At 38.7% G+C, this 23,740-nt stretch overlaps 1 protein-coding gene and 1 long non-coding RNA gene across 2 annotated transcripts in view; one reads left to right on the forward strand and one right to left on the reverse strand.

The window, feature by feature from the left end:
* LOC116408845 overlaps positions 1 to 6,576 on the forward strand; it is a 30,347-nt gene extending 23,771 nt beyond the window's left edge. The window contains exon 3 of the long non-coding RNA XR_004221306.1: positions 5,850 to 6,576. This is a non-coding gene — a long non-coding RNA (uncharacterized LOC116408845). The remainder of the gene's footprint in view (positions 1 to 5,849) is intronic.
* Positions 1,246 to 13,666, reverse strand: edn2 (endothelin 2). The gene is made up of 5 exons (XM_002939354.4): positions 13,112 to 13,666; positions 9,627 to 9,774; positions 7,329 to 7,448; positions 5,417 to 5,518; positions 1,246 to 4,012 (listed from the first exon to the last, which is right to left on the reverse strand). The coding sequence occupies exons 1-5, from the start codon at positions 13,152 to 13,154 to the stop codon at positions 3,919 to 3,921; spliced, it is 507 nt and encodes a 168-aa protein (XP_002939400.2). The 5' UTR covers positions 13,155 to 13,666; the 3' UTR covers positions 1,246 to 3,918.
* Between the last annotated feature and the right edge of the window lie 10,074 nt (positions 13,667 to 23,740).

The raw sequence follows: 23,740 nt of genomic DNA on the forward strand, positions 1-23,740 counted from the left end.
ATATTTGAAGGAAAACACAACTCCAGGAAATGCACTCACTGAAATGCATTAGGATAGGAAGGGGCTGCAAAATAAATTGTGTAAAATGCGGGGCCATAAAATTGACGTTTGACTGTAGCATAAAGTACAAAAAGCCCCAGTCTGATAAGCCCCTGATATTCATACAATCACATAAAATAGTAACAAGTAGTGTAATAGTGTGTACTGTTGTTTTGCGCCTTCAACTAATGCCTAACTTATTAATTGCTACAGCAGTATAGGTATATCAGTAATAGACTAACAGACAGAACATCTACATCTTTCTTGTAAAATGAAGAGGTTAGGGTCATGCATGCAAGGATGTATGGTTTGTTTGCAAATTGCTACTTATGTACTGAGCATTATTAAACCAAACATTAATCATAAAGACAGGAATATACATACATACAGGTATGGGATCTCTTATCCGGAAACCCATTATCCAGAAAGTTCTGAATTACGGGAAGGCCATCTCCCATAGACTCCAATATAAGCAAATAATTCTCATTTTTAAAAATGATTTCCTTTTTCTCTGTAATAATAAAACAGTACCTTGTACTTGATCCCAACTAAGATATAATTCTATAATATATAATAATCCTTATTGGAGGCAAAAGAAAACCTATTAGGTTAATTTAATATTTAAATGATTTTTAGCAAACTTTAGTTATGAAGATCCAAATTACGGAAAGATTCCATTATCCGGAAAACCCCAGGTCCCGAACATTCTGGATAACAGGTCCCATACCTATGTATGTATGTATATATATATATATATATATACTCAGTTATATCAAAGCAACAGGATAAAAGTAGTACCAAATATTAAAGAAAAAAATAGTAAGTGATGGGCCATAAAATCAACAAAAAGGACCAGCAAAGGTCTGTATAAAAGTAGAAAAGGATTTTTTCTTTAGATTCCAATGCATTGCTCATGATGCTATATACCCATTTTTAAGGCAAAGTAAATTTCCCTGTCATGGCTTCAGGACAGGTTCTTTTGAAATTGCCGAAACCTTTGGCCTACCAGTATACTTAAATATCAATACCCATTGTTCTGTTGTCTGTTGTTACAATGTTATACGTACAATCAGCTCAGCTGCAAACATTCAGGGGACAATGTTAAATCATGCATAGAAACACTGCTACAATACAAGTGGATATGAACGGCTTAGAAAGTACAGCCATAAATACCAAACGGTTGTGAAATGAAAGAAAGCAAAAGGGTTTTGGCGTAAAATGGCATTTTATTGTATTGTTTGAAAGCGATAACCTGTAGTAAAGGTATTTTATTATAGTATGCACTGTAAGTTTAGAGTAAAAAGGTTTTTTTCCCAGTCAAAATATATGGATGCAAACAAAATATCACACTGGAAGGTAACAATATATTATATTAGAAATGTACAGAATCCAAATGCTAATGTACTTATTTTTCTTTTTTTGGATGGGCCTTTAATTTGTAATTTTGGATTTTTTTATATGCAAATATGATGAAAATAAAAGATGACTTGACTTATTGGGAGAAGCTAAATATGTAATCATTTTCTAAGCTCACATAAAGGCCTTACCCACAAATCAAACAAACAGTCTCAATATTATCCTTATAGAACAATAATTACTACAGAAATTATAAGGTATTTCTAAAGAATCATTAATCATATATCAAATGATTAAAAGGAGATTTTATTACTAACAGGTCTTATGTAAGAATTGCATCTTGCCCCAGGACCATATCCCTTAGAGGCAGAGGCTCATGGGTATAGGGTTTCCAAAGTCTTACACCAGTTTTTTTTTCATGAAAGATAACTCATACGTGTGCCTAATCTGCTCCGGTGGTGTGGGACTCTCACAGAATGCAATATCCTGCATTTTAAGGTTTAGCTCCCCATTTAAAAATTCCATCACATTTCTGAAAACAAAAATTGTAATGGCAAAATAAAACCAGGAACTGAAACTACTCCAGCATTAATGGCAGTTGTACTTAAAAGGGCCAGATGGAGACATCCCTTCTAAGCCATCACCCTGATATCTTATCAGAAGTTCTATAGTTGAAAGAGTGTTGTAGCGGAGTGCAGTGAGCGATCTCTGTCCCCAACATCCAATAGTCATGCCATCCACGTGTGACAAGTTTATCTTCTCCAACTGCCAGTATTTCTAACAATCACATACATGGCACCTCAGCTATCATTTCTTTTTCAGCAAATTATGATTCTTGGGTGTCCCCAGGTACTGATATGTTCATTCTCAATCTCTTATCAGAGCTGCTGCATGAGGAACTTGCCAGACAATGCAACTAACTAAGTACTGTAAATACTACTCCAGTAAACGCTGGGAGAAGGGTATTAAGCTTTCAGGAGTGGCCCGTTTCTTAGGACCACTAACCTTTGGAACCTATGGGCAGGGGTACATGGGGAGATTAGCCTTGAGAGGAAACTTCGGGCAACTGCAGGACATGTATGCCATCCCACCGGCGATTTACATTCTAGCCGGTGGGATGGCATTGCGGGGAGATTAGTCCCCGCAACAACAAAGATTTGTCGCTGGGCAACTAATCTCCCCATGTACCCCTGCCCTGAGAGAATGATGAGAGGAGGAGAACATCAATCTTCATCATACTTCATAATCTTCCACACTTTCTTCACACTGAGATACTGAGAGGATATGACCTGTTTTCAGTTCTATTCAGAAAAATTAAGGGCAAGCACCCACGGAGCAACTTACTCAACCCCGATAGATTGCTGCTATCGTGGGCAAGCACCCACTCCGAAAAGGGTTTTCATCGGCAACAACAGAAGTCGCCAGTGAAAATCCCTTTGCATAACTTTGGTTTCCAAAGTTGTGTGGAATTTTCTCCTGCAAGCAAACCGGAGTGATGCAAAGGGCTTTCCACCGGCGACTTCAATTGTTGCTGGTGGAAACCCTTTTCGGAGCAGGTACTCGCCCACCATAGCAGCTATCTATCGCGGGCAAGTAAGTCGCTCTGTGGAGTCTTGCCCTTCATGAAACTGGAGTCAGTAATCAAAAGAGTCAGTAAAGAGAGCCTTGCATTGCTTCCAGCTCTATTAGCTATCTTCTCCAGTTTTTACAAAGACAATTTTCATTGGTAACCCACCCTTCATGATTGTTTCATAGTAAATGTATAACAAAGAAATCATAGTAGTTTACAAACATACTTTATATCACAAAAAAACTGTTATCTGAACCATTTCTATTCAAGACCTTTGATTGTACAGAAGATGCCACCTACTGAATGGTGTAATTTTTCCACTATTGGTGACCATTAGACAAATGTCTGTTATAGAAGAATAAGAGCTGCTACCTCAGTTTTCTGTAGCTGCACATCACATTGCCTTTCCTCGCATCATATAAATGAGAATAATGTCTTAACAGTTACATACCGAAAAAAACGTCTTTTCTCATTTTTGGGACATTGTGATGTTGTTTGTCTTTCTCAAGCACTTTCAATAGTAATTAGCTTTTTTCTGTGTGCAGACATTTCATATTTTCCCTTGATCCACTGCTTTCATATGTCTCTTAATTTGTAAAAATTCCAGTCACGTATTAGCTCTTTTAATCCGGTATTGTTCTAGATGGGGATCTCTTCAAAGCAAAGGGAACACACGACAAAAAGCTTGATATTCCTTATTCCATCAACTTTATCATAACCCTTTTCTGAGTAAATGCACAAGTGTTCTGCATGTCAAAGTCTTCAGGGTCATGAAAAAAAGTTGCTTCACCCTTGACAAGTATGGCTGAACAGCCTTTGGTTATGGAATATAGCTCCATCTGGGAAACCAAAAAACGGAAGAACCCTCCTCCTGAATATTTGGAGCTTTATTTACGCCTCTATTATTTAAAGGCTTTTTACTCTCTGCCTCTCGCTGCCTCTATTTTCATAATCTATCTCTTCTTCTTCCAACTCATGGAGTCCAGAAACAGTGAGGAAGGGTTAGAGCCATGGTTGGTTTTTAGGTTGCCCAATGCTGAGATGTCTCTGTGGAAGAAAACAGTCAGTAAGTTCTTTCCAAATGTCATCTTACTTTGCAATTGATAAACTTCTAGCTACAGTAATTGCTGTCAACTTTTATTTCAATCAAGACTGCATATTTTCTTGCTATAACCCTAAAATCCTTTAGATCCATGCCAAGGTAATTGAGTTTGTTTATATCTCTTATCTCAGTAATGTTTATAGAGCAATCTAAGGCTTTCTGCCCTCACTGTGCCTGTAAATGAGAGGGGTGTGGGAGGTAAAAGTTAAATCTAAGGGCAAGCCATGAGCATAAACAGAAGCAGACTTCAACTTAAGCTTGCCATACACGCACCGATTTGTGTGATTTTTGGACCATGTCTGGGCTCCGAATTATTCCCCCCATAATTTTCATACCATGGTGATCAGTCATTTAGTCAATTGGACAGGTTAGTAACTTTAGGTTGAATACTGATATAATCTGTGCATGTATTGTGTATCTGACGATATCCTTGGGGGACCTACAATGCAATTCCAGGAAGTAACTTTTGTACGATTGGTGTCTGGCAACTATTTCATGTTCAGAACATCCTCCGATTTAGGGCTTTATACTACAATTTCAATCTGAATGTTAGATGAACATCATTGCATTTAAACTACAATCGATATCTGAACGTTCTTCGGAAAGTGTATGGCCAGCTTTACTCCATTTTAACAGAACTGCTTGGGATTCAATTTCTACCATGGCTACTGCTGCGAGATAGGAAAGCTATGATGGAAATAATGGGTCTGTTTTACTTTTGCCAGTGGAATAGACTTGTGTTCAGTATATTTAGAGATTACACACTGTATGCCTCCTGTATTGAAATCAATACAATAATACAGCATCTTTAGGAAGGAGGTTTATTTATTAAAGGACAAGAAAAGTCCAATAAAGAGTTTACATCCTTTGAAAGGCAGACCTCCAGTGTGTATAGCATTGCTATTCTCTATCTTCTCTATTTTCATCCATTTATCTGTTTAAACACCACATTTTAAATGACATTAAGAAGAAAAAAACCCATGATGCAGCACTCCTTCACTAAGACCAAGACCTGGAGCAAGCCCATAGGATAGTCATTAGTAAGCAGTGTATGCGCATAAAAGAACTTCCTGAGCGCCCAAGGTGAGTGTTGAGAGGAATTTTCTAGGCTTGCGCATATCTTTTATGGTGGCTATCTTAATGACATAATTAGAGGAAAGATGCTATAAGAGTCTGTTATTGGAAGTCACCAGGGGAGAAAGGAGAGCTATTTTTAATAACTAAGGTAGCAATTGGGTACAGCAAGGGGGTATCTCTAGATACTAGAGATTCGGGGTGCAGGTTTTCCTTGTCCTCTTAATTGTTTTGTTACCTGCTGTAAAGGGATAAAAAATAATATTGAATCTTACCGCCAAATATGTAAGAAGTTGACTTGCGATTTCTTCACTTTTCGGAAGTGTTTTTGTAGCAGATCTATATTGACCGCTCTTGATTTATTGTCAACAACGTCCCTGAAGTAAGATAAGGCAATTTAATGACATCTATTCCAAGTGCAGAGTGGATAAGGACAAGGCGCAGACTCAGTGTGAAGCAAAGGTCTGGCCACTGACATTAATAAATCACTAATCTGTCCTACCCTTTAGAGTGTCAGAGGTGATAGTTCCCCTTGAGGAATGTGTCACAGTGCATTGAGGGGAACAGACACAATGTCCCAAAGATATGCAAAGGGTTAAAGTTATGGAATGTATATTTTTTATGTTTAATTGTTTTATTATGCCTGTTTTACGGGTGCAATAAAAGATAACAGTATTTTGTGTGCCTTTCTTCCATGACACCACCCAGCTATTAGAAGCCTGCAAGACACAACTGAATCGGGTGACGAAGAAAGACATCCGCCATGTGCGGGCATCAAGATCAAGAAATGCTTGAGAGGAAGATTGTCTAGGGGAGTTGTTTACTGTTAGTTCTTGCTCTCTTTTATTGCAATGAGGGTGACGTAAATAGCCGAGATAAAGATTACCTATTCATAGCCAGGAAGGTAAGGGTCAAACCTTCCAACCCACAATGGAATGGATGGACTTCTACTTTAAGGGCTCAAACTCCCCAGCGTTTTTTCCTGCGCTGCCCTGTGGTGGCGTTGTTGTGTGTTCCACTGGGGTGTGCACAGAAAGAAACACATCCCATTCTTTCTAATGGGGCTGTACTAACTGTGGCATGATCCAGTGTGTTAAAAATCTAAATGCTATAATTCCTACTTTATAGGATCGTCTTTAAAGGTTATATCTCTTTACTTTGCACTGCAAATAAAATATCTGTTGGCGGCAAGAATTCTATTTTATATGAGAAAGGTTTTCATCCTATAAGTGTGTATAGAACTATGAATGTCATTTGACCCCTGTTTATCTTCACTCAAACAATAAAACCACTGCATTCTTAACAGCCTGCGGGGCCTATAGCACTAACAAAGCTATACTGCATCTTTAAAAGTCTAGCAAATCCAAAATAAAAAAATTATGAAATGTACCTTTTTATTAATTTTCTGCATAAATAAAAATTATTTTTGTGCAAATTAATTTTTTGTATGATTGGACATTTAAACACGTTATAAATATTCTAAGTAAAACTGAAAGCTGAAACGTTTTGGTCATCATAAGAGACTTGCACCTGTGCAGTGGCCCTTAGCAACTACATAGCAACACAAAGTCTCCAACTTTCCACTCACTTTTGTTACTTTGCCCTGTTGGAATTTTTGCATGTGACTAATAGGGAAGCTTCTGCACTATGCCCTATGACCAATTCTGATTAGTTTTAATGTGTTATTTATTACTTGTTCCAGACATGTGAATGGCATGTTACCATATGGTAACTACAAGTGAATGCAGAAAACTGCATATATTAAATTCTTACCCCATGTGTAATAAAAGGCCCTAAGTTAGCCCAGTAGCAGTAACCCATAGCAACCAATAAGATGTTTGCTTTTAAATAGGTGACCAGTAAATTCTAACTGCTGATTGGTAGCTATGGGTTACTGCTCCTGGGCAAAATTAATACATTTTATTACATCATAAATTTTATTACATAAATGATCAAATAGATTAAACTAGTCCTATTTTTTTGCCTAGCCAAATACAAGTCTGTGTGAAAAACCATCAAATTCAGGTTATAAACTTTGTAAATCATGGTAGAAGCATATTCTTCTAAAGTGCCCATATACTGCCAAGCCCACACTACAGGGGATATATAGCTTTGTCTACTCCACTGCAAAACTAGATGTAATTGAAAAATAAGAGTTGGTGAGCACAGATTAGGTTGGACATTTACCTTGCTTCTTGGTGGCAGAAGGTTTCACATACTCTGTCTCCCTTATTCTCACATTGACAGCGGGATGTTGTTCTCTTACGACGCCTTGGTGGGTTCCCTAGCCCATAAGGAAGGGTTTGTCTATAACAACAGGTAAGAAGATGATCCAAATAAGAACACAATTGCTCAAGCTCAGTTCAGCCTGAATTATTCGGGCCAGACTTTATTTCCTTTGATATTCAGACACATTAGAATGCAGTACAAAAATTGATAAACGTCACCCATACTTTTCTATGGTCAGTGGTTTTAAAATTGCTTCTGTATGTACAGACATATAAAGAAACATGATATGGTCAACCTGTGACTGTTGAAGTTAGATAGTATAAAGCTGGCCATATATTTAAAGATCCACTTTCCTCGATTTCCCCCCATATGCCCACATTGAGGTAGGCAATATTGTGCTGATCCAATCACTTGGCCTTTGGGCCAAAGCACCGGATCACAATGATGGTAAATGCAGGCTGTCAGGACAAGAACTACATTCAGGAGATGATGCTGTCCTTGACTTGATGGAATTTTTATACCTGTCCAATCAATATTTGGTTGATTATTTAGCCAGATATCAACTCAACCAAAAAAAAAGTTGATTGGGTAAAATTACTGCTCCTCACTAACCTCAAAAAGGTCAACATTGCAATAGCCTCCTATATGTATTTCGCTGTACACTCTATTTTTAAAGAAAAGGAGAGCAGGTAGTATTCCCAATATAGAAAAAGATGCTAATTACATTTTGATGCATATCTGGGTAAGAAAGAGGTTCATATTGGTGCTACTGTTTATGATAAAAAATAGTCCCAAATAAAGTAGAGTAGGCAAGGTACAATTGCTAAAAAGTGTAACATTTATTTTACATTAGCTGGGACCAGTCAATGAGGTAAAGAGCTGATCTCTGGAAAGGTTCTCTTTAAAATCTGTCTATAATAAAATTGAATCGTTGTTCATAAATTAAACAGTAAAACTACCCAAAATAATGCAACACTCAACTTTTCCCCTAGAGAAAAAATATCCCATGGGTGCTCTGGCAGCACGATCTGTAATGATATTGAATCTGCCTGGTCTCGAGACTGAAACCTCCAGAGACAGATACTCTTGGCAACAGCTGTTAAAGCAGGTGCACATTATCTGGCTATTGGCTGTGTCCTCAGTCTCTTCAATAAACCTTATATCAAATATCTTGGTGATAATCCTCCACTGTTCCTTAGTCCACACTGTCGTACTGCCTATTCTAAGTATGTGAGATGACTAGATTATAAGGGCATCTTCAATCGAACTCTGGTTTTGCATAATATTAAAAAAAAAATTATTTTTAACATGTTTAACTGGCAAATTACACCTTGGGTTGCTTCTGAAGGTGCCCAACCCAATTTGTTGAATACACAATGCATTCAATTTCTCTGACCTTCACAGCAATGCAGTAAGGCAAACTGCTCAGAAACTAAAAGATGACTCAAATGTAACTGGCTGGGATATATTTGCACACCATCAGAACTTGCCTGTAATCAGACATGTGGGATAAGTATGGAAGTAGATATTCATTTTTACCTAGGGTGCACTTGATTGAATATGTGTGGGTCTATAGAGAACAAGGAGTGGTACCCCAGATATGGGGTATATTTATCAAAGGTTAAATAGATCTTTTCACATTTCACAGTTTTCTATTCACTAGTACATTTTTAGGGGCATATTTGGGTAAAAGCGAGAGTTTTCCCTTTGATAAATAAACCCCCATAAAATCCTGAGACAAGTTTCGTTTACCTCTGATAAAGCTACCCTTTTGTATTCTTACGGGCTGTCTTCCAAAACCTCTGTATGTATATCCATAACTAATTCATAAAGAATTTCTTTAACATAGGGCCTATTGTCCTGACAGTCAGTGGTAACGGCACAGAAGGAGATTTGTTGCTTGCGGGAAAATTTCACTACAGTGAGTGACAAATCTCCTGAAAATGCCATGCCATTCACTAACCTTTGGATTGCCATGTATAAGACATATTACGTGTAATCCAGTTTCATCATGGGAAAATGCCTGCTTCCACATTTTCCAACGATTAAGCTGGGTCGCTGCATGTGCAGACAGTAATGTGTTTTAAAGGCGGCAGTCTAAAGGTTAGTGAATTGTTAGGCATTTTTAGGAGACTTATCACCTGTGGGTAGCTCTGATTTCCCACAGGCAAAAAAATCTCACCATGCACCATTGCCCTAAATTTAAAGAATGATTACTGCTGTCTGTGGAGAGAGCACAGATACTCAGATACTCACCCTCCAGTGTTTACCCATATAATATCCAGGTGACAGAAGTACACACACTCCTTATCCATCCATGTATTGCAGGAACATCTCTTTGCCCTTGTGTGCAGGTTGAATTTTGGGAGAGAGGGAGGTGCTGGGAGGGAAAGCACTGCTGTTACTGGAGAAGGAAAAACACAATTAAGTTCCAAAATGATGATAATTTAAAGAAATCAACCATAATTACTATTACTGGAACTAGTATTATTATTTATGAAGAATCATCATTTGTGTTCTATTCTTAGGGGCACATTTACTTATCCACGAATGCTCCGACCGTTCGCTCGATCGGTCCAATCTTATTTTCCGTGACTTTTTCGTACCTTGCACGACTTTTTCGTATTTTTAGCGCAAAAAAATCGGATCGGTTTTGCCGCTGTTTACAATCATTCAGTACGAAAATTTCATGACTTTCGGATCGCCAATACGATATTATTGTGACTAATATGATTTTTTCGGAAGCATTTTTGTGATATTTGCGATCTTCAGAAATTTTTGTTTCCAATCCGAATTTTTCCCATTCGGGATTCAAACTCGTGTTTTGATAAATCTGCCCCTTAGAGTAGTGTTGCCTTTTAGTGAACAGATACTATGGAACAGTTATTTTCTGCTAATTTCCCCGCAGTAAGTTGCACTTAAAGCCCCATTCTTTAAAGGTACTTGTGTCAAAATGCTTTCTTTGCACTTCGTATAATTGCGCTCTGCACCGGACTGCTGCCTCAAGTTCTGAAGTGCAGTTGTGTCTACTGACACAGAGCAACCCAGGGTCACCGAGTGCAGCACAATCATATCTAGAGAATAAGGCACACACATCACTCACACATACAGAACACTGGAAATAATGCCAACTAGGCTTCAAAAATATTAAATATTGTGTGAATTTTGACACATCAATTGCAATAGCGTCAGTACCAATTCCCCCTCCCGAGCACAACAAAACTGGAATTTTGAGAAAACTGCTGCTTTTTTTTTTTTTTTTTTAAAAACTATGGCATTCACACTTAAAATTGCACTTTGCTCAATGCACTTGCAGATGTAAATGAACCCTAATATGCTGTAGTAGTGCTTAACCTCCTGAAAATGAAGGAAACCTGTTATCCAGAAATCTCACACATATTAAAATGTTATTTCCCATAGTTCCTATAACGATTCTTAATTTTTGACTGGTTTGTTTCTTTCTGTGTAATAATGGCAAAGTACATTGTACATGATGATAACTAAATTAGAGTATGTGTTGACAAAAAAAACATCCTATTGGTTTGCTTTCATTTCTAAATTTGTTGTAGCCTTAAGACATGCTGCTTCGTTATACAAAGATCCCTTATCCAGAAATTTAAAGATCCTAAGCATTCTGGATAACAGATCTAAAACCTGTACAAAGAGTTATTCTGCAAATGTAATGCAGTTCAGGGGTCTGGGGGATAAAGTATGAGTGGGAGTATTTCCATATAACACTGACTGACTCATACATTCAAATTTCCCTAATCTGTGTGGTAATAATTGCCATCATTACACAGAGCAGCCTGTTGGCTAAGACTGCTGCATTCCTTACAATATATTAATTGCTAGCATACACATAAGCATATATCTATAGAGCCACATATCTCCATTCTTTTTTCCCTTGCTAGAGAAGCTGACAGGGCATATTCATTTATGGACCTCAATTAACCACTAATTCACCTTTAAAACACACCTTTACTCCGGCCGGAGTTACACAACAACCAAACCTGACGCATGCCAAGGAAAGGTTTATATAAATAAATCATTTAGAGCAGCAAGGTCCAAATCCATTGAGCCTCATGGGAAGAATACTAAGGCCATAGAACACCTTAAATCTGGCCCATGGGTAGTTGGAAACCCCTGACTTAGGGTGCATAGATACTCTACATTATAAGAACTCTTCAAATTGCTGCACAAGCAGCTAATAAGATGAAACTGCATGCACTGGGAATGGGACATAAGTTGGGTGGCTGGGTATTTCCATAGGGTGAGTCAGTATGAAGTGTCTATCAACAGCGGCGGAATTCCACACATCTGACACAAAGTTTCTGTTAACTAAACTCATGCACCGCGTTAGTGGGGAAAATCCTGTATTATACAGTGGCACTGACACACGCATACATTTCCATACAGAAAGGATTCCAAATACGTAATGCAACCATTTTAGTTTTGTGATGCCTCTGTTTATTAGACTTTAGCAAGAAATCCCTTACATCAGACAGGATATAGCTGAAATTCAGAATATTTATAGAAAATCGTTCCCCAGCAGAATGTGTTCTAATTAATGACAGTTATGTTGTGCTGGGGAATGTCCATGACTATTTTATAGTCACATCAAATGAGATCCGGCGTTATACAGATAATACACTGTGCATCATCTCAGGGTAGCTGCAGGTTTATGGCACACATTGCATCTAACGCATTCTTTCCATATTTCAATTTTAGACGAATTCTAAGGCTTCTGGCAATGTAATATGTATGTGTAATATGTATATGTGTTTTTTGCCATTTTCAGTTGATAATTCATATTAAATCATTTCTGAGTAGATGTTCCTGAGCTCTTGTATTGCTTCCCTGTATCTAGTTGCTCTTTAGTTAATACTGTTTTATACCTATCCAATTGATTTAGAGAAATAAAAAATGTATATACAGTCATGGGACCAATTATCTGGAAAACGGTTTTTCTGATATATCCAGCAATGTCATTTTGAATAGTATCTAATATAAATCTTTCACCTTTGAGTTATGTTTTCTAGACAGGACCCAATAATTAATATAGCATATATCCATATTAATGTTAGAACCACCCTATTAGGATTTTGTTGAAATGTTTTTATAGCCTTAAGATATGGTGCTCTATATTATAGAAATACCCCTTACCTAGAAACCCAAGTCCCAAGCATTCCATGAAATAGATCCCATAACATAACTGCAATGTAAGCATTGTATAACACGTTATTTAACCTGGTGCCGATTGGCCCACATGAGTATCCCAGAACAGCCAATAGGATACTTTTTCACAATATCCTAACTACGCTAAGCCATGGAATCTAAAAGCTCATTGGTTTCTATGAATTATTGCAGCATAACTGCAACTGAGGTACTGGAAGCACTCGCCACTGATGTAGTAAAGACTGGCCATTGTGATAAATGTTTAGGTTATAGCGCAGATTCATAATGAATTTCATCAACATATCATAACACATGAGAAATGTGTGCACTGTAAATTTCTGTTTATAAACCTTTTATCCAAGAGCTAGCTTTACAACCCAAAAATCTCTTTTCATTCACTTTATCTTTCCTTGCTACCCCCTAATGTATATGCAATGGCTTTACTTTATCTTACACATACTAGCTTATTTTCTTCATTCCAGGCATCTGTGAAGCGTAAAGAGCAAGCCCTCAGTTATACATAAACCTGCATAGTCATCACAGAATATACTCATGAAAGAACTTACCTGCTATAGCAATGTACGGCAGTATTAAAGCTGTTCTCTGCATCTTGTATGCTGAACAGGTGCTCAAGTGGCCTGAACCTTCCCTTGTCCTACTGTTTAAATAACAGCCCCCTCCCTCTCCTGTACCACACCCTCACTCCCTGTCTCTTCCAGGTGAGGGATATAGGTGCTGCTTGGCTCCCTCCCAGCGACTACCTCTTGTTGGATAAGCTGCAGACAAAAAGGACTGGGTGATGAGGATTATTTAACCCTCACGGTGTAAGGAAGGGGTGGGGGAGAAAGTGTCAGGGAAAACAAGGCTGTCAAAGGCATCTGATTTTGTAAGAATTAAACAGAAGAGAACAATGATTTAGTACATAGTGCTGTACAGTACATTGGTGCAGAATGTATTTGCTAGAATTCAGTACAAACCACCATGTATATTTCTCTGTTGATTAAACAGGATTTGTATTCTTTATAATGATATGGAAACGTGTACCTTTCCAGTAGAACATCAGAGGAGCTTATGACTCAGATTCAATAATCCGATACTAGGCTCTACTGCAGAGAAAGTACACAAAAGCCTGTTGATATTATTAGTTGGCACATCTATAGATGTAAAAAAGTGTGCAAAATTGCATATGTTTACATGTCTTTGGTCAAACTGTAAGTATGGGGCTCCATTTGCACTAGTGAATGCCTGTGAAATATCATGCAATTGAAAGGTGGCTATACCCCACTCATGTAATACCCATAATGCTAAAGTAGCAAATTACATGGTCTTTAAAAACAGACTTACGTTTTCCACCCATGCTGTGATATAAATTGATTTTGGCAGTGATTTGTCCTGATTAATTGAAACTACATATCAGTAGTCATCTCCCCTTCAGACAAGGTTCCTGATCTCACAGTGACTTGCATATTCTGTAAGTAACAGACCTGTAAAGTAGCAGAATCACAATGCAAAGCATTTTGGGAAATGAAGAGTTGGCTAAAGGAGAGTTGACTACTGACTACATAGCATTGTGTTAATGTTGCATGTAATTAGAACTAACATGAATGATTAACAAAGGACAGAAAGATACTGTTTTCAATAACAAACATATACCAATATCCTTTTATTAATTACAACTATGTAATTAATTCAAGTTCCCCTGGAATTTCTGTAGAGCTAGAACCTACAGTCCCAATACTGGGATAATTTAGAAATTATATCTTTATATTAATTAGAAATTATATATCTTCTTCCTTCGCTTCTGATTGGCTGGTGGGCATGTGTAGCTCAGAACAGGAGACAGGATCAAGTTACACACATGCTCAGAGAATAGGAAGGCTGCCGCTGGCACCTACAGGAAGGGGAGAGAGATTTCAGTGATGTCACTGTAGTCTTTACACTGCTGTAGGCTGCCAGCACCATATCTCAGAGAAGCAAGCAGGGATCTGGGAATTTAGATATGCAGTAAGTACTTAAAAAGAATGCCTTTAGACTTACTTTTAATTTATATTAACCTTTCCTTGTCCTTTAAGCCTTGGAGAAGGACACATTTATAGGGGTCCCCAACGGCCATTTTCTAATACACCTAACTGTGTGTAGCACTGGTAAAGTAACCCACAGTGAGTACTATGTCAGTCTGAGCATAATGGGCCTACCATAAGTTTATATGGGAGACTAAAGATTCAGGGTACATAAAGAATCTTTTAAAAACGTTTTAGAAATAGGTGACAGTTAAGGGGACTTTTATCTGAACCTACACAGCAAGCCCTGTCAATCTGCTATAATACATACGGGTGATGTGGAAATTTGTCACGTTGTTCTGTATTGTTACAGTCTCAGTGCAAAATGAATACTATTTGTTTGCATCAGTACATATGGAAAGGGAGTATGTCCCACTTCTGAGGGGTAGCTAGCAATATTTGTTATTCATGTAATGCACGTTACTGTATAATTGAATTATGGATTCAGTATTTTTATAAAAGAAAAAAGTAGGGAGGTAGTTTTTTGTGCATAGAAAATAAGGAAAACATCCTGTAATCTGTGTGTATATTTCCATTTCCAGCCAGGATCCAGGCACATCTTTGTAACATATAACCAGACTGCAAGAGTGTGATAATATACTTATAGGAGGATGATAATAATAACAAATACCTCATACCACAAGAGACACCAGAGGTACAGGGAATGTCTACTCCATTACCAAAATGATGGCATTGCTTAATAAATGTGACTGGCAGGTACTTGGAGTGCATAACACATTGGGTAGATATGAGAAAATGTTTCCACAATGTGATATATCCAGTGTCGGACTGGCCCACCAGAATACCAGGTAAATTCCCGGTGGGCTAAGGTGTCAGTGGGCCCTCCTGCTCCTGACCTTTTAGCCTACTTCATGGGTATTTGCTATTTCTGAATGGGAACAAAGAGGAAAAAGAAGGATAGATGCTAGCATGTAATTAAAAATAACAGGAGAATAAAGATGTTGACTGAGAAAAGAAGGAAAAATATTTTGGAGAGTGGGCCCATGATCTAACGTTTTCTGGTGGGCCCCTGAGGTCCCAGTCCGACATTGGATATATCAATTATGAACAGTACATACAACAAGCAAAAAAAAGAACTAGAATGAACAGTATTGTGTGGAGATGTAACTAAAGTTGCAAAGTTTCCACCAGGTCTAGTCACCCATAGCAACCAATCACAGGGAATAATTTACAAGTCTGTAAAAGTAATATATCTAATTGGTTACTAGACCTGATGCAGGTTTCTGCTTGCTATATTGTGCTGTGCATATATATTTCTTTGCAATAACAAAGGTTTCACTTTTCTTATATAGGCTTTGTGTATATTTGTGACGAAAATACAGATCAAAAGATGCATAGCGCATATAATCTATAACACATCTACATGACATAACAAAATCCTGTATATTTCTTTCTGTTAACTGATAATAGGGCAAATTATGGAATAAGGCTCTGCACATTTTGACATCCTGCCTGTCTTGAAATGTCATAAAGATAAGATGAAAAATAAGATACAAAGGCTGATTGATTCACAGCCTTCCCCTGTATGTTAAGGCCAAGCAGGAAAGAGAGGTACATTAGTGGGACAGGTCCACAGAGACTCAATCACAGGTAGGTATTTCTCTTTACTGCCTTTGACATGGAAAATAAACATAGTATTGATTTGTATTTCTGAGACCATCTACCCTTTCCAATGTCCCATCAAATGACAGAATGGAATAAAAAGTAGTGATGAGCGAATTTTGTTCGCCAGGCATGGATTCGCAGCGAATTTACACATTTCGTCATATAACTCCAGTGAAAATTTGCTGCGGAAAAATTAGTTGCACAGAATTTTTTTTTGTCGCACGTGAAACTGGGCACAGTTGCATCAGAAAGGGCGTGATCGCGTCAAAATTGGCGCGGCTGTGTCAAAAAAGCACGAGCAACAAAGTTGTGGTGACAAAAAAATTGCTGCAGGCAACAAAAAAGACACGGGCGACAAAAAAATCACGCAACAAATGCGTTTTGCAAATTTTTCGCCGTTTCGCAAATTTCCTTGCTGTTTCGCAAATTTTATGGTGAAGCGAAACAGGACAGATTCGCTCATCACTAATAAAAAGTATTGTTCCTAGACAAGGAATCTGAATTAGGACACCGCATTCCCTTACCTCCTGCTACGGAATAAGTAAAGGTCCTATTACTCACAATGAAGAAGCTTTACAGTAACCACTCAACCAGAGGGCCCAAGAAATGTTTTACTCTGGAAATTACTATTAGTTGATACATTGAATATTAGTTGAACATTACAGTGTGCTAGACAGATTAGTGCTCTCTGGATTAGCAGGTGATGTAGGAAACATATTTGTGGTTACTTTTACACCAAAGGTCACTGTAAAGTTATGGCCACGTGGGGCTGATTCTTGGCCTTAAGATAAATGCAGGCTGAGAATCAGCTCCTATGCTCCAAATAGCCTTTCCGACTGTCTGCACTTGGAGCCATTGTGTCGGCCTGGGATGGGCTAAGGCAGTAGCTCCAGGTGCAGGTACATGTGAAAGCTGAGAATAGGGGCCAATTCTCAGCCTGCGTGTTTCCACAGGTCAAGAATCAGCCCTGTGTGATGCTAGCCTTAGGGCCTCACAGCTTGCATTAGTCGGGTTGCTACTAATTTGTGACTGCCACACATAATCCAGCTGACGAAAAATACTGCATGAATATACAACATACCTCCCAACTGTCCCGATTTTCTCGCAGTCCCGTATTCTTATTGAAAAGTCCCTCATTTCCCTTTGATCTCCTGCACTGAACGCCAAAAAGATACAGAGTTTCTCAAACTTAATTAGATAAGTAGCTTTTGGCTCAACAGTCAACACCAGCACTTAGATACAATTGCAACTAATAAGCTAAACAGGTCAGTTTGGGAACTAAGGCTTGCAGCTTAGAAGGGAATTTCACCTTCATTAGCAAAACTGTAATAACACATAAAACAAGACCCCAAAATCCCCATAAATGTGTTCAAACTTTACATAACCTGCCAAATTTTGTAAAATGGGAGTGGCATTTAGGGGGTGTGGTCACAAAAATGGGCGTGGTCGACATGTATGTGTGCCATTTCTTTCAGTCCCTTTTTGCATTTTTCAAATGTTGGGAGGCATGCAATCTATCCACATGTTTCTTACAAAGTATGGGCTGGCAGCTAACTACATTTCCCAGAATGCAGCAGGGCAGTGAAACAACCGTCGCACCAGAGCCCTATTTTTAATCACACCCCATTCTTAATACTGTATAAACAGTAAAGATGCACCAAAACTCAGATTTGTCTAAATCCAAACCTTTTTTTGCAGGATTTGGTAAAGCCTGACAGAACCTACTCTAAACCCTAAAAAAATCATGTGATATACTGAACTCTTCTACATGTTAGAGGCTGGATTGGGTTGATTGGGATTTGGCTACATCTTTTGATGCAGCATTCAGTTAAATCCTAAAATTGTGAATTTGATGCATTTCTAATAAAAAAAAACTGTGGGACACAGAAGGGAGATTCTTGCTACTGATCCTAACTGCTGCTAGATCTGCTATGCACTAAACCAGGCATCCTGAAACTATGGCCCACGGACTAGATATGGCCCCCAAGGTAACTTACCCGGCCCCCATTATGATCTGATGTGAGGACGCAGGGGGGAGCGAGAGGAAGCAGCAGGGAGCGAGAGGAAACAGGGGGGAGCGAGAGGAAGCAGGGGGAGCGGGAGGTCAAAGCGGGGAGCCAGAGGAAGCAGTGGGGAGCCAGAGGATGCAGGGGGAGCTGGAGGAAGCAGCAGAGAGCTGGAGGACACAGGGGGGAGCCGGAGGTTGAAGCGGGGAGTTGGAGGAAGCAGCGGGGAGCAGGAGGACGCTTATGGATTATTTGTAACAGCTAATCTGTGATAGGCACCCAGAAGCAGACTTGCTAGGGTCTAAAGCTAGGGTTTGTTGATCAACTAATATCAAATTTTAACAGGTTAAGAGCAGTGGCTATAGTAACTATAGAGGAAGCAGACCCTGCAGTCGCACGGGGGCCTGGGAGACAGGGGGATCTGCTATCTCTATAAATGTGAAAAAATCCCCTCCTCCACAGCTGCTTTCCTACCTGCAGCCAGGCAGGAGGCTCCAGTGGGTGGCAGTCCAAGTAGTTAGAGTTGTGTGCTGGGTCCTTCCAAACTTTTTTTGCAGGGGGGGGGGGGGCGGCATACCCTAATTACACCACTGGTTAAAAGAGTCATTTACTGCTCCTGGGAAAAATGAAAGGGTGGCAAAAAAAAAAAAGAATTAACCAAAAATTATGAATGCAAAGAGATTCAAATTACTGATTCAAAATTACTGGTTGATAACCTTAAAGGAGTCCTGTCACCTAGACATAAAACGCAGTCTAATAAAAGTCCTTTTCAAATTTAACATAAAACCAATATTCTTTTTTTTATTAAAACATCCATACTCAGGCACAGAGGTGGGGTAGGCAATTACTTTTACTTTTAATTCTGCACTTCCTAGGTGTCACCATCTCTACTTGCTGCCTAGGACTGTGTATCCCCTGCATGGGCCTCAGATGCCCAATCCTGGTGCATAAATGAGATTTCTGGGATGATGCAAAGCTTGTCTTAATAAAAATGGTGCTTGCCTTCTTGCTGTAATTTTAAATTCTGAGACTGAAAGTTTTATATAATTTATATAGTGTAAGTAAAATGTATTTTACTTAGGATGATAGGTCACCTTTAATTTGCTTAATATTTCTTGTTACAGTCAGTTACCTACAGTAGTTGCTAATTAGGGACATGGCCCATGGTGAAATTAGTCGCCTGCGGTTAATCTCGGCTACTGTGGGCAACTGACCTCCCCAAAATTCCTTTTCACTGGCAATAAAGTAAATCACCGGTCACTTCATTTTGCAAAGGTGTGCGAAGTTTACTCTTGTAGGAAACTTTGCACAAGTTTGAAAACAAACACATTTTTCCTTCCAAGCGGCAATTCATGCCAATGGGAAGACTAGTTGTAGTAACCTGCTTGTGTAGATATTTTGGTTAATGGCATGGTTGTTCTGATCAGTGCACATTAAAGGGATCATCTACTATTGCAAAAGTCCAAAAGCACTAAGGGGCACAAGAGTGCATCCCTTAATGCTCATGCACGTGGCACATGGCCGGGGGAATGGTTGTGCTGTGCACCTCATGCAGATAAATATAAATATGGTGCAAGGTGCACAGTTCAGTATCAGAGGCACATTAAAGGAAGCTGCACAAAAAAATGGGCTGCATTTCTTAAAGTAAATGACCCCTTAAATCTTTTTGACTATAATCAAACAGTGCCCATAATGGTAAATAATAAAATGCTTACTTAGTTTAACAAGGTAGTAAACATTTGAATGAAGCATCTCCTCATCAAATCCATGTTTCACCCATCCCTGCCTTGGGAAATACCACTCAGTTGCTGCAGTTAAAGCAAGGTGCTGAGTATGATAAAGGCCAAAAAATCCAGCCAAGTGAATATTCTCGTTTGCTAAGGTGAAAATGAACGTGAATTATTTAACAGGAAAATAATTTGTTTTATGTGAATCATTTACTGCAAACAGGAGAATTCATTCACTTGGATGAAACTTTTATTAAAGTGTATAGTCTTAATGCAGGTTCGTCTGTTTAGGGGCCTGATATCGTAGGGCCCACCAGAGTACTAACACCGAGGTTCCACTCTGGCAACAAATAGATTTAGACATGCATGGGGATTATTTATCAATACTGGGCAAAACTGCCCATGGGCAGTAACCCTTGGCAATCAAATTGTTGCATTCATTGTTCAACCTGCAGCTGGCTAGAAAAAGCTAATCATTGATTGGTTGCTAAGGGTTACTGCCCACGGGCAAATTTGCCCAGTGTTGATAACTGAGGCCCATGTGTTAGGTGTATTATAAACAGACCTGGACTTGTATTAAAATTAGGCCCTGGCACAGAGGCCCAAATAAATAGTGACTGCCTATGGCATTTTACAGCAGCCCCTCTGGCATTTGCCAGAATCTACAGATTTCCAGTCCAGGCCTGATTATAAACCTTTAGTGTAACAAATAAAGACCTGAGGGAAAGTGTGCTTGGCTGGGGCCTGAGAGCTCCTCTGCTACTCAGTCAGCTGAGATCAACCTTTTTATTCAGTAGGCAATTGCTTGTTATTTTTTTGATTCTTTATCTGTTTGCATCATTATCATGCTCAGAAGTAAACTGTGCAGCCAGTAGAGGGCAGTAACTAAAAACAATCTCATTTCTGGCAAAATAATTTGGCAGGCATGGATTCACAGCGAGTTTCCGCGTTTTGCCATTGGCAGATTTTTTTGTAAAATGGGCAACAAAATTCGCTGTGTGACAAATAATCGACCCCCACGTCAAAAAGTATTTGTTGGGTGCATAAAAAAAAAGTTGCACACCTCATTTTTTAAGCGCGACAAAGAAATTAATACGCAACATATTCACCATTTTGCGAATCTTTTCAAAGATTCTCAGATTTTTCACCAAAATGAAACGGGACAGATTTCCTCATCACTACCCAGCTGGTTTGGCCTGACACTGTAGTCAATGAGCTTTTTGCTTCAATGTGATTTTTTTGGTTCAAAAAAAGAAAACAAGAGAAAGGCAACGGTTCAGGCCTAACTGGGCTCTTCATCAAGCCTTTATCCTTTATAAAGATAAAAGGGCTCAGTAAGGCCCAAAACTGTCTTTTCTCTTGTCTACTTTTTTAAACCAATGAAATCATGTGGAAGCAAAAAGTACTTTGATTCACAGTGTGCTGCAGTTTTTTGGACTTGAGCTACAGTAAGGACCCTGGGCAGGTTGGGTCAATTCACCACATAGCACCTGATCCTAAAGGATTTTTCCACAAAAGTAGAGCACTTCAATATAGTGTGGAACTGTAGTCAACCAAAATGCTGGTAACTTATGTACTTTAATTTCCAGTATGTGCTACAACAGCTAGCTAAATAGTATAAAAGCTGCTTATAATAGTACAATATCTGTGACATAACATAACATTGGTCAAACCTAAATATAGTTGACTTCAGAATGGCGAGATCTCGGCATAAAAGTGTTTAACCAAAAGAAGAGAAGCAAACTGTGCACTTACCAGAAATGCATGACCCAGAAATGTCTCTGTAATAAAACAGCAACATTGCAAAACTGAAGAAACATGGTTGCTTAGAGTCAAATCATAAAATAAATAGCAAGGATAAGTAACTATATAAACGGTAGATAAGCAGAGATACAGTTGGTAGGGAAGATAATATAAATTAACCCAATAAATGTTGCCGACATGCTGTGTTACGGTTAGCATTTCTGGGATGTCATAAAAAGTACAGCAGTGGCTCAGCTCACCTTAGCTTTGCTGTACACATACTATTTCATGTTATAAAGTCAGAAATTAGGAAGTGAGTAATTAAGCAATTATACAGCATGAGCATGGCAGAATATGATCTTTGGACGGCTACTTTGGGGGGGATAAGAGGGACTGGAATGTGAACACAGAAAATTTTAGGGCAATATGGGGTCTCCTTTACCCATGGTCATTCTAGCACTTACACAACAACCATTTAGTTAAATGGGGTCTGCAGATTAATGAAGAAAGAGGTGTGTAGGAAAAGTGACAGACATAGCAGCACAAAATTGCAATAGCAGGGTAAAGTTGGGGACTGCACCTCATTCTTCTGATCCTGTCTCTCTTCAGTTGCGAGTAGGGTTTCCAGCTTTTCTGTAAAAAAAATACCAGCCTTGCTATATTTTTATGTTTTTTTTCCTACATTGGCATCAAGCAACATTTTTTTCCCAGCCAGGTAGTAACCCTACTTGCTGTTAAAAAAGAATGTCCAGCACCCACCATATATATATATGATAGCAAAATGTGATATTGTAAGAGTTACAATTCGGAAGATTACAATGGTTTCCAGGGGCAGATATTTTAGAAAAGACTGTTAAAGTCCCACCTGATTCAGAAACTATTAGCTGTAAATGCTGCAATTTGTACTTTTATTTCAGGAACTATGGACCGCAAATTATTTTCAGCATAGTCTGCCACCTACTGGCCAAGTATGAATTTATTACTGATTGGGATACATTCTTTATTGAATGTGCAAAAATGTGTCTGGGATTTAGCTCAGATGTGCCCACAAGGTATTCTTAGAATTGAATTCACAGAGGGTCTGAATGCTGGTGACCGATATGAGAAAAGAGTATCACCTCAAAAGTGTTCTTACAACTTGCTCCAATGTACCCATTTAATGCAGTTGCCCAGGTGCTCAATATAGGGTACCCCTTAAGGAATTGCACCTTTTAAGGTCTAAGAGAACTTGTTTCTGTGCCACAACTTTGTTATTCCAACTTTTTAAACAAATAGAATTTTCCCAACATCTGACTTTCAGAAATTCCCAGCCCCCAAACATTCAAAGAATTATGGCAATATGTTTCCCTCTATAAGACATACTTTCCATTCTATTGTGGTTCGGGTTCCTCTGCCTCTGTTTAGCTTCTTTTATTATTTTAACCGCTCTGCTACGTTGCATAGGCTTTAACACCAAAGAGAAACAGAAGACAAGTGGTCTTGATTCATTTTCTGAGCTCTGCTTTAATGCCACCTTGATGAAAAAAGAATCTCAGGGTGTAACTTTCATTCAGAATGGGCCCTGCAGCCCTGTACAGCTGACCCCACTGCAACAAAAAGTTATATATAGTAAAGGTGTTATGGATTCTGAAGCAAACACACAGCTTTTAAATGTGCAAAGTAACATGGAAGTCAGTGGCAGGGCAGGGAAGGAAGTTTTTTTTTTTCAACGGCCCCTGAAGGAGGTTATTATAGTACACATATAAAGAATCAGTTCTTGGTAATTCCTGTTTTTTCATTTTCTTTTCAAAGCAGTGACTGCTGCATTGTCATGGGTCTTCCATCATGTGCATGTCACATTAGGCACCTCAGTATCTGCTTTTCTATGAGCAGCGCTCTCTGCACTTTAATAGTTTAATGTTTCATTTACCCTTGCTCTTATGTAGATACACACACATATAGCCAGGTTAACTTGTTGCTCCTTACATCTGGAATTCCATCCTGGAAAGTCTCCGTGAAGCCTCTCCCACACCATCTTCAGTAGCAAACTTTTG

Source organism: Xenopus tropicalis, chromosome 2 (assembly GCF_000004195.4).
Source record: "Xenopus tropicalis strain Nigerian chromosome 2, UCB_Xtro_10.0, whole genome shotgun sequence".
Taxonomy (NCBI): domain Eukaryota; kingdom Metazoa; phylum Chordata; class Amphibia; order Anura; family Pipidae; genus Xenopus; species Xenopus tropicalis.